This window comes from Rhineura floridana, chromosome 2 (genome assembly GCF_030035675.1).
Source record: "Rhineura floridana isolate rRhiFlo1 chromosome 2, rRhiFlo1.hap2, whole genome shotgun sequence".
Lineage (NCBI taxonomy): Eukaryota > Metazoa > Chordata > Lepidosauria > Squamata > Rhineuridae > Rhineura > Rhineura floridana.
Genome location: NC_084481.1, coordinates 20200706 through 20212356, shown reverse-complemented (window position 1 = coordinate 20212356; position 11651 = coordinate 20200706). Strand labels below are relative to the sequence as shown.

The following is an 11651-nucleotide window of genomic DNA, read 5'->3' as shown; positions in this document are numbered from 1 at the left end:
CCCACTGCATGTCCAAAAGCTAGGACTGGGTGTCCATTTAGACACACAACTATTACTTTAAAATGCCTTGAAGAATGCCATGAAACCAGGGGTGTAGTCATTCAGGGTCTCTGGGGGTCTTAGACCCCTCACTTTTTTGGCAGCAGGGTCCCTATGTCTCCAGCCTCCTACAAGCCAATCAGCATGAAAGAGGAGTGTGTGAGCCACTGAGGAGAGTCTTCTAACATGCTTCCTTGTCCTTTCCTGCTGATTGGAACCAATCAGAGTGAAAGGAGGTGAGTCAGCCACTGAGAAGACTCTTTTCAGTAGCGAACACTCTCCCCTTTCTTGCTAACAGGCTCCTAGGGACATCTGTTCTTGGAGAGGGCATTAACAAGGATCTCATTCTCAGCCCAGCAGCAAAAAAAAAAAAAAAGGTCGTGCGTGGTTGTGACTATCATGAAGGAAAGCTGCACTTTTTAATTTGCCACTACACTACTACATGCAACTGCTCAGTTTTTTTTCCCTCCCCAGAGCAAAGTCCAGCTGCCTCCCTTTAAAGCAGACTGAGGAAGCTGGACTGAAGTCCCGAAGCCACGCCTCACTCTTATGTTGCTTGTTACTGGGGAAAGCAAGGTCAGTCTTACTCGTCCAACGACCTCTGCTGACTTCTGTCGCTCAGTTTCGATCTTCCTGTGGGTCTGGCAATGTCTCTCCTACCAGCAGCACGAGCTGCGGATGAGCTGGTTTTCTATGTCAACGGCAAAAGGGTAAGCGGCGATCCCCAAGCACGCAAGAAGAATTATTTGGGGGAAATTCCGGCGTCCCCAGGCTAGTGTGGCAAGAGGAAGCCACCTGTCTTCTTCGCGAAAGAGTCCCAATAGGAGACAGCCCCTTTAGCTCTCTCCTGTAATGTATTCTGTGCATGATGTAAAAGTGTTAGCGTAACTACACGAAACTGTTCCCCTGCGGCCCTAACGAAAATCGCTCTTGTAATTTTCCAACCACGGAGGCTGTGCATTTAAGGTGGTTTGCTGCGTAAAACTAGTTTACCGTTGCGCAGAAGTGAATTCCGCTGACTTCGTTAGGACAAGTAAGCGTGGATACAGTTGTAGCCTTAGTCTTGCTCACAGTATTGAAAGGAAGTTCATCGGAACTGTCAGCAGTCAATCCCCGTTATGTGACATTAGGGCCTTTCTATATAATATTTGAAACGGCAGCTGGACACAGGCCTGTCCATGGTAATATATCCTTCCTAGTCTTGAGATATTGCAGGAAATTCCCCCCACCCCCACCCAGCAGTGTAGTGTCAAATTTAGAAGTGCAGGGTCCCTTCATGATAGTCACAGCGATGTCCCCTCTTCCCCTTTTTTACTGCTGGGTTGAGAGTGAGATCCTTGTTAAGGCGTAGGAAGCAAAAAGCATGAAAGAGCAGAGTGTTAACCCTGAGAAGACTCTTCTCAGTGTTTGACTCACCTCCTTTCACTGTGGCTGGCTCCAATCAGCAGGAAAGGGCAAGGAAGCAAGTTAGAAGACTCTCCTCAGTGGTTAACACACTCCTCTTTCATACTGATTGGCTTGTAGGATGCTGGAGACATAGGGACCCTGCTGCCAAAAAAGTGAAGGGTCTAAGAGCCCTGAGATCCCACACAACTACACCCCTCCCCCCACCTCAACAACTACACCTCTGCCCCCACCTCCAGACTAATGAGCCAAGGGTGAATATTTACTTGCTGTAAACAAACAAGGGCATTTCAGGTTTTATCTTATAGAAATAAACTGCTGTGTCCAGCAGTTTATATCTATAAGATAATACTGGCTTATTAATTCTGGCTCTTGCTTTGGAAAGCTATGGAGGAGGAAGAAGCTGACAGCCAGGGCCAACCCCTGGTCTGGTTATAAATAAGAAGGCTGGCAAGTGCAGGCTGGCTGACGGCAGACTGCGAATGATGGAGCAGTGCCCCATTAACCCCTATGGACTAGCCTCTATTGCTCCTACTTTATTTATGTTGTGGGGATGGGATTAAGATAAATCAGGAGAGCAGTGTAGTATAGGATAAACACACACACACAAGTGGAACAGAAATAAAACAAATCCTCTTGGATAGTTTAATGCTGTATTTAGTTGTAAATGAACAGATATTAGTAGTTAAATGGATCAATTAATCTGCATCACTGTTTAGGAAATATATTTCTGGAATTTTTAATCTGTGGTCCTCCAGATGTTGTTGGACACCCAACTCATGTCAGCCACAGCCAGCATAATCAGTGGTGAGGGATGCTGTAATCCATTGGAGGACCAAGGGCTCCTTTGCCCCCCCCCCCCAATTTATCTAGGACATTTATATCCTGCCTTTCTTCTATAATGGAACTTAAGGCAGCATACATGAGTTTCTTATATGATCTTCCAGACAGACAGACCTAGACCTGCTACCTTCACAAAGGTGGTTGTATCGTCGTCAAACTATACCCTGAGATGTAAGAGTATATATGAAGTAGCAATGGGAAAGGTAATTTAAGTAAATTATCTAAATCAAACTTTTTTCCCCTTGGTGATTTAAATCCTAATTTAAATTGCTGATTTATTGCCTTTGTGATGTCACAGACCTCACCCAATATGTCCTATGCACAGTTGGCTTTTGCTTCCTAGTTGCAGGTTTTCCCTGAGCTCATTCATGAAGAGAGTTTTTCACAGATTTCAGTGAGGCTGTTTGCAGAGTTGGTCCTGCCGTTCAAATTATGTCTTGCATGTAGTCATACATACTTGCACAGATTTCATGGTCATTATTTGATAGCTCTTGTGACTTTAGTATCACGCCTGTATACTTATTCCATTTTATTTACTTTAACTTTGCAATTTTTAATTTCACTTTTTAAAAGGTCCTTCTGTATGTTGTGGAGTAGCGAAATTAGGCACTTGAGCATCTGAGTGAGCCTTTGTGTGTTTGAATCTTTGCTAAAGATTACACCTTCCCTGGAATTAGTCAGACTGAGACTTTAAGCTTCAAAATAAGAAATAACTACTTTATTCTAGTACATACTTGATAGGAAAGAGTTCTACATCTAGCTAACTAGCTAAGTTGGAGATCCAAACACTAAGCCTAGTGTTTGCCTTCATGCTGGAGGAGAGACAGACAAAGAGAAGATGTCTGTTCTCCCTCTCAAGAGAACAAAGAAGAAGCCGGAAGATGTAGTCAACATCCTGAGATTATCAGTCTAACAGGAAGGAAGAGTCAGCAGGAGATCAAAGGATAGATATAGCCTAGCAATCAGGAGGTCTCCTCTCTAGCTACCCTTTTTAACCCCATGCAGCCCCAACCCACCAGTTCGAGTTCAGAGCTTGGAAAAGTTAATTTTTTGAACTACAACTCCCATCAGCCCCAGCCAGCATGGCTACTGGATTGGGCTGATGGGAGTTATAGTTCAAAAAAGTAACTTTTCCAAGCTCTGTAGTTGAACCACATATTCCAACACTGTATACTTCTGTAGTGTATTACCACAGTGTTGGACCATCTATTTAGAGCTGGTTTGTTTTAAAAGCACTGCCTTTACACCTTAGCTTTTAAAAACATTTCTTCACCGGCAATGTGGATCTCTCAAGCCATCGCTACTCATCCAATTTCATTTACAAAACAAAAACAAAGCAGGAAACAGAAGCAGAACTACCCCTTTGCAACATCCCTATCCTCTGGACCAGGGGTAAGGAACTTGTGGACCTCCCAGGTGCTGTTGGACTTCACCTTCCACTATTCTTAACCATTGGTTGTGGTGACTAGGCAGTTAGGAGCTGGAGTCCAACAACACCTGAAGGGCCACAAGTTCCCTACCTGTGTTCTGGATCCACTGTGAGGGAACAGGACCTTGTGCTACTTATGGTGCATCAGGATTAATGCAGTATTAGAGTTACTTTGCTTGCTTCAGAATGTGATAAACTGGCCCTAATGCATTTGGGGGTCCTCTTGCTCCTTCTGTTGAGTGAGATTTCTGCCCCAAAGTCTTGCCCTGAGGGCTCCAGTGCCTGCAGCAGAGAAGGGGAGAGGTAATAGCTGTCTTCAACGATATGATGGTCTGCCATGCCATGCAGGAGATGGAGGAGACTTGTGCTCTGTTACTCCAGAGGGCGGGAAGAGAACCAATGGGTGGAAATTGCAAAGAAGCAGATCTTGACTAAACAACAGGATAAATTTCATAATGGTAAGAGTTGTTCAGCAGTGTAATAACCGCCCCAGCAGAGGTGGCTGGTACCCATTGATGCCGGTAAGATGGAAGGCAAGGAGACCAAAACAGTAGGTAGAGCTAGACCCAATGACAAGCAAAGCCACTCCCTGACTTGCTGTAAGCAAGGAAGCAGGCAAGTGGGGGCTGGCTGAGAGAAGACTTTTGGTGGGATAGCATCCCATTTACCCTAATTGACCAGCCTCCATTGTGCCCTCAGTAGTGGTAAACTCTCCTCTGCTGGAAGTATTTAAGCAGAGCCTGGACAGCCATTTGCTAGGGATGGTGTAATTGCATCCTGAAAGATAGATCCTGGACTGAGCATGGGGCTGGATTAGATGGCCCCTAGGGTCCCGTACAGCTTTACGGTTCTATTATTCTAGGAACACTGTATGTACATTTGAACTAGCCCAAGAAAAATATTCAGGATAAAATGGGCCCAAAGATTGTTCTTTGTAGAATTCTTTTGTCTGCTTCAGCCTCATATGTTAACAAGGCAGATGCATATTACCTTGCAGACAAAGGAATCTGGATTTTCACCATAGTAGCCTCATGTGGAATTGATCGGATATGCAATCATAGTTTTATTTATTTATTAACAAAATGTGTATACCACTTGATTGTAAATAGAATGGCTAAGCGGTTGGGTATTTTTGGAAATCTTACAGAGCACAATCTGATGGAGAGAGGGATCTTTATTCTGATATAGGCTTATTATCAATGTGTACGCTTGGCCTTTGCATCAGTCACATCCACACCATACTTTTAAAGCACTCTTATAGCACTTCAAAGGGTCGCCATAAGTTGTAATAGACTTGAAGGCACATAACAACAAACAACAATACCACTTTAAGAGTCATGGCTTTCCCGCAAAAAATCCTGGGAACTGTAGTTTGTCACAGAGCTACAGTTCCCAGCACCCTTAATGAATTCCAGTTCCAGGATACTTGGGGTGGTGGTGGTAGCCATGACTATTAAAGTGGTATAAGGGTGCTTACAATGTAAGGCATGAGTGTGACCTTGTTTTCATTCCCCACTGCAGGTAGCGGAGAAGAATGCTGATCCTGAGCAGATGATGCTGTCTTACCTAAGGAAGAGACGTATCCTTTTCGTGCTTGTGGCAGCCCAGAATCAAGTCAACGCTTGTCTGTCTCTCCCCTGTTTCTCCCTCATCTCTTTCTCTGCTCCCCTCTCTCTTGCACTCTCTCATTTTCTCATGCACTCTCCGTCTCTTGCATTCACTCACACCAACTACATATGATATAAGAAAAGGAGGTTGCCTATTTGGTTTCAGTAGCAGGCCTGAGGAAGGGGGTGGTTAACTTTTCCTCATTAGCTGTTTTGAGGATCAGCATCTCCTTCCCTGATGCTGCTTTACCTCCCAAGGGGGAAAATTTAAAAAGTTCAAGACCTGTCAATGTTTTCAAATGCTCTCATTTAAAAATCACTGTAGCAGCTAGAGCAGCCTTTCCCAACCAGTGTGCCTCCAGATGTTGTTGGACCACAACTCCCATCTTCCTGACCATTGGCAATGCTGACTGAGGCTGATGGGAGTTGTGGTCCAACAACATCTGGAGGCACACTGGTTGGGAAAGGCTGGGCTAGAGTGTCTAGACAACGCAGATGTTTCAGCCACATGCTCCAACCCATTGGTGCAGCTTGAGGAAGTGGACAAGGTGCTTGGAATGGTGCGGGCGACCACGTCTGCGCTAGATCCTTGTCCATCTTGGCTAGTGAAGGCTAGTAGGACTGGTACCACCGGCTGGGCTAAGGAAGTGATAAATGCCTCCTTGAGTGAGGGAGTAGTCCCTAGTAGCCTCGAGGCAGTAGTAAGACCTCTTTTAAAGAAACCTTCCTTAGACCCAGATAACTTAAACAACTATAGACCCGTGGCGAATGTCCCCTTTTTGGGCAAGGTTCTGGAGCGGGTGGTTGCCGGTCAGCTCCAGGCGCTCTTGGATGAGACCGATTATCTGGATCCATTTCAATCCAGTTTTAGGCCTGGTTTTGGCACTGAAACAGCCTTGGTCGCCCTGTACGATGACCTTTGTCGGGAGAGGGACAGAGGGAGTGTGACTCTGTTGATTCTCCTTGATCTCTCAGCGGCGTTTGATACCATCGACCATGGTATCCTTCTGGGGAGACTCGTGGAGTTGGGAGTTGGAGGCACTGCTTGGCAGTGGTTCCGCTACTACTTGGCGGATCGTCGCCAGAAGGTAGTACTTGGGGAACATTGCTCGACACCTTGGACTCTCCATTGTAGAGTCCCTCAGGGGTCGGTTTTGTCCCCCATGCTTTTTAACATCTACATGCAGCCTCTGGGTGCCGTCATCAGGAGTTTTGGAGTGCGTTGCCACCAGTACGCTGATGACACGCAGCTCTGTTTCTCCTTTTCATCCTCTACAGGTGAGTCTGTGGATGTGCTGAACCACTGCCTGACCACGATAATGGACTGGATGAGAGCTAATAAACTGAGACTCAATCCAGACAAGACTGAGACACTGTTGGTGAATGCCTTCCCTGTTCAGATGGTGGATGTTTACCCTGTTCTAGATGGGGTTACACTCCCCTTGAAGGAACAGGTTCGTAGTCTGGGGGTGCTTTTCGATCCTTCCTTGTCTCTTGAGGCGCAAGTGGCCTCGGTGGCAAGGAACGCGTTCTACCATCTTCGGTTGGTAGCCCAGCTACGCCCCTATCTTGACAGGGATGACCTCGCCTCAGTTGTTCATGCTCTGGTAACTTCTAGGCTGGATTACTGTAATGCGCTCTATGTAGGGCTGCCCATGAAGACAGTTCGGAAACTTCAGCTAGCGCAAAATGCAGCAGCCAGACTGCTGACAAGGACCAGCCGGTCAGCACATATAACACCTGTTCTGGCCCATTTGCACTGGCTACCTATCTGTTTCCGAGCCAGATTCAAGGTGCTGGTTATGACCTATAAAGCCTTACACGGCGTGGGACCGCAATATCTTGTGGAACGCCTCTCCCACTATGAACCTACCCGGTCACTTCGCTCAGCAGCTAAGGCCCTCCTCCGGGTACCAACACATCATGAAGCCCGGAGGACAGTTACTCGATCTAGGGCCTTTTCTGTAGTGGCCCCCGAATTGTGGAATAGCCTCCCTGAAGAAATACGCCTGGCGCCTACGCTTCTATCTTTTCGGCGCCAGGTTAAGACCTGGCTATGCTCCCAGGCATTTTAATGTGTTTAACTTTTAGATTTCTGTTGTTCCTTGTTTGTGTTTATTATTGTTTGGCTGATTTTATTATGATATTTTGTATTTTAATCTTTTTGTACACCGCCCAGAGAGCTATTCGCTATGGGCAGTTTAAAAATGAAACAAACAAACAAATAAATAAATAAAAAATAAATGAGAAGGGTGTGGGGCTGTGCCAAGTAGTCATGCCCCAAACATCATATGTGCCAAGTATCCATACCCTCTGCCATCTGTGCATGCATTGCAAGTGTCTGTAGGGTGGAGCATGAAGGCTTCCATATGATCATATGAAATTCCAGGCCTCAGGAAAGCCTTTGCACATATAGCTGTAAACGCAAAGATTCCTTCCCTGCAGACATTTGCACTGTGTACTGAGATGCCAGTGGGTGGGACATCATGAGCGTGGCTACTTGACATAGCCCCACTCCTGTGTTGAGACGAGTGAGTAAAACATACTCATACAGGACAATTGCAGAGGCTGCATAGGGCTACTGAGACTCCCTTCAACTGATGGCTTCCAGTTTAATTTGCCTGTACTTTGTTGTACTATTTAGAAAGGGAGGGGGAGAAAATGTGAGGGTTCATTCAGTTTTATGAAGGTGTAGCTCAACTGTCTTTGACAGCTTGATACAGTCTCCTGAAAACAAAACAATAGTGGAGGATTGCACTATATGCACTTAGGCAATTTTATATCCTGGTTCTTTGACTGAATTCATTTGTTGATGTGGTATTAAATTTAACCGGCTCTCTAACTTCCCCCTGTAAAATGTGGAGCTAATAACTTCAAGATTTACATTCTCACAGTTACCAAACTGTGAACCACACAATAAACTTAGAAATTACATGGAGGGAGGAGATTGTGCACTACATGAAGTCTTTTCTAGGTCAAGAGTCAAGAAAGTGAGGCACTGAGTAAAATGCAGCTTGAAAAGAATTCTTGCTCCAGCTTATTCTTGTGTCTTCAGAATTTTTTTGGTTGCAAGTGTGAAAAATTTTATTTATTTAATTTATTAAATTTATATCCCACCCTTCCTCCTAGTAGGAACCCAGGGCAGCAAAATTGTCACCATGAACATTGCTCCCTTACTGTAAATTGATTTAGGTGCCTTCAAATTATGCAAAGCTTATACTAGGAAGGCCAATGTTATTTAACAGAACTTATTTCATCGATATTCCATTTGTTTTAATGCTGAAGATACTACACTCAGTTTATACTTTTCTGACATTTTCTTAAGTCTGATGATATCTCTCTGTGACTGATCATAGGAGTTTGTGTTTGGTTTGATGATTTGTAGCAATATGTATGTGTATGCTTATCAAAATGAAATTGCTTTCTTTGATCTGTGCAGTACTCAGATACTCTTTTCTGTAATAAATCAACTTTGGCACTCATTATTTAGGTTTTGCCTCTCTCACACACTGTCACACTCTCTCACACACGCTCTCGCACTCGCTCTCGCACTGCCTCTCTCACACACTGCCCAGAACAAATTTGGAGGAGGAATCTATTGGATCCTCACCACTGAAGCCCTCATTTTCAGGAGTAATGGCACCCATCTTCCAGACAGACAGAAAACCTTGCAATCCAATGAGGTGTATGTTAACTCTATAGTAAGGATTTTTATTCAACGTAGTGTTAAGTAGATTGTTCCATCAGTGCAAGGATTTCTCCTTGCGCAACAGACATTCTCCCCCTCTCCTCCCCAACAATAAATCTGTTCTGGGGGTTTTCTCAACCCTCCAGAGCAGATTTGGGGATGGCATGGGGCACATACAGGGGGAGGAGGGGAGAAAATCCCATTCTGCTAGCTAGTTGAATACAATCCTAAGTCTACTGAGTTTGGTGGGGCTTACTTCCAAGTAAGTGTGCATCAGATTGCATTCTTTGGAAAAGATACACTTTTGCTTGTAACAAGACAAACTCATGAATCTCACTGGGTACTGGTGGATGATCCAAATTCTGCATCAGGACAAGCTAAATTCTGCAATTATGTAAATTAAGCAGATTTGCTTATAATTGATTGTTTCATTTTCTATGCCGCTCTTACTAGTAATGGGGGGAAAGCAAAGGAAAAAATGGAGAGCATTAAAGGCCCTCACCCTGACTGTAGTCCTACTAAATCCCACACCCCAGCTTTGGATATTTGACCAGATATTGCCCACATACTTTAACACAACTACCCTTCATAGCCATAAGGATTCCCAAAGAATAATATGCATAATCTGTATTGCCATAGGATGGGATGGGGAACTTGTGGTCCTCCAAGTGTTGGTAGACTACAACTCCCGGCAGCACCAGCCAGCATGGCCAGTGATCAGGAATGATGAGAGTTGTAATCCAGCAATATCTGGAGGGCCAAAGGTTCCCTATCCCTGCATAAGATATGTAGATGGGATGAGACAAGCTTGTCAAAGAAGTGATGGTGTTCAAAGTTAAAGCACTAGCAAGAATGTGGTGGTGTGCTCCAGCATGAAACTTTCCCCCCTTAACTGCAGCTTTTTCAGTCCGTCTCACAGGTACCAAGTATGGCTGTGGTGGAGGCGGATGTGGTGCCTGCACTGTGATGATATCAAGATATGAGCCTGTTGCTAAGAAAATTGTGTATCCTTTTGAGCCAAAAGACTGGTAAATTGCATGTTACAACTGTCTTCCTTGAATGAGGGATATTGTTGGGCAAGTATGTTGTTTATAGCTAAGCCATGTTCTCTGTTTCAGGGATGGGAAACTTATACCCCTCCAGATGTTGTTTGACACAGTTTGATATCTTTAGGATTAGATTAAATAAAATATTAGATTACATAGTACTAGATTTGTCTGGCCTATTTTTAAATTGTTGTGTTTTAACATGAGGTGCCATTCTACATACGGAGAATGTGTCTTAGAGGTTTTAACGTAAATAATGTACTACATATTTTGTTTTGTTCAAGGGACACGTGCATTCTTCCCCCCTCCTTTTCCATACTCTGTTCATATGTATTTATAATAATATATGTGTTCTTACATATGTTACAGACAACATATGGCAAATATCAGCATATGCATATCGATGCCAACAATCTTGGGTGAATTTTCTGACTATCTAAGAAAACAGATTTTTATTTTCCTGCTTTTGGACAAATATCACTGAATGCTCATGATCTTATATAGGTGGCTGTCAATGTCAATTTCAGTGTTATTAATATACTACTTTTCCATATTGTGCTGGAGATGGTTTATATGAAAGTGACTAAGGTATAATACAAAAAAATCAAACAATTGAGCTGTAGTAGCTCAATACACAGAATGCTGTCAAGTTATTGGTGTTGAATATTTGCTGGCTTTTAGCACAGTCAAACTTTGTCTAGATTTGTTAACAACATTCACATCTGAATACCTGCATTCTCCAAATTTTAGGTATTAGCTTTAATATATTTAGAATTATAATGCACCCTTAACAGTGGCATATAATACAGATAAATGATATATTTGTAATAAATGGTAAATATATTCTCCTTTACAATCGAAGTCATTATTCAGCCAATGCGTGCTTGATTCCCATATGTTCGTTATATGGCAGTGCAGTCATCACTGTGGAAGGAATTGGAAATACAAAAACCAGGATTCATCCAGTTCAGGTAAATGCATGCTGTACCTCGTGGAGGGGTTTTTTGGTCTTCCAGTACATTTCAGTAACCAACAATGCTGTCAATATTTACCGCCAATATTATTAAGCACCATCCAGTCCTTGAACCTGGAAGCATAGGGCTGAATGTAGTGCAGCTGATGCCTGCATCCAGCATTTGGGAACAATGCACATGTGGAAATGACCACACCATAGCAGTTGTATCATAGCTGAGCTAAGTATATACTAATATAGCAGGCCATAGTAGAGCTCCCACACTGACTCAGAAAAGCATCTAGCTTTGCAGGTTACTCCTGGTCAAAACATACAGAAGCTCTAGCAATTCACTCATATGAAGAAAAGTAAAGCACTGTGCTTTATTACAATGTTGCAATGAAGGCAAAAAGCCACACAAATATATGGGATCCTCACAATGTCCCAGTTTGTGCATGCATGGACGCTTGCATGTCCTCTCCCTCCCTCCCTCCCTCCCTCCCCCCTCTCTCTCACACACAGTGTGAATTTTACTGGTTTAAAATATTTGTGGCTGGCCTCTTTGTCCTTCAAGAGATGGGTTAAAAATCTTTTTATTGTATTTTAATTTTGTTTTTTCAGTAACTTTACATCCCACCTTTTT

The 11651-nt window shown here is 43.7% G+C and overlaps 1 protein-coding gene across 1 annotated transcript in view; it reads left to right on the top strand.

Moving 5' to 3' along the window:
• Positions 1-555: 555 nt before the first annotated feature.
• Positions 556-11651, top strand: part of LOC133376272 (aldehyde oxidase 1-like) — a 107157-nt gene continuing 96061 nt past the window's right edge. Inside the window, exons 1-4 of the mRNA XM_061608058.1 lie at positions 556-749; positions 5237-5294; positions 9918-10014; positions 10919-11027. Of these exons, the coding sequence (XP_061464042.1) occupies positions 687-749; positions 5237-5294; positions 9918-10014; positions 10919-11027 (327 nt within the window). The 5' untranslated portion in view covers positions 556-686. The remainder of the gene's footprint in view (positions 750-5236; positions 5295-9917; positions 10015-10918; positions 11028-11651) is intronic.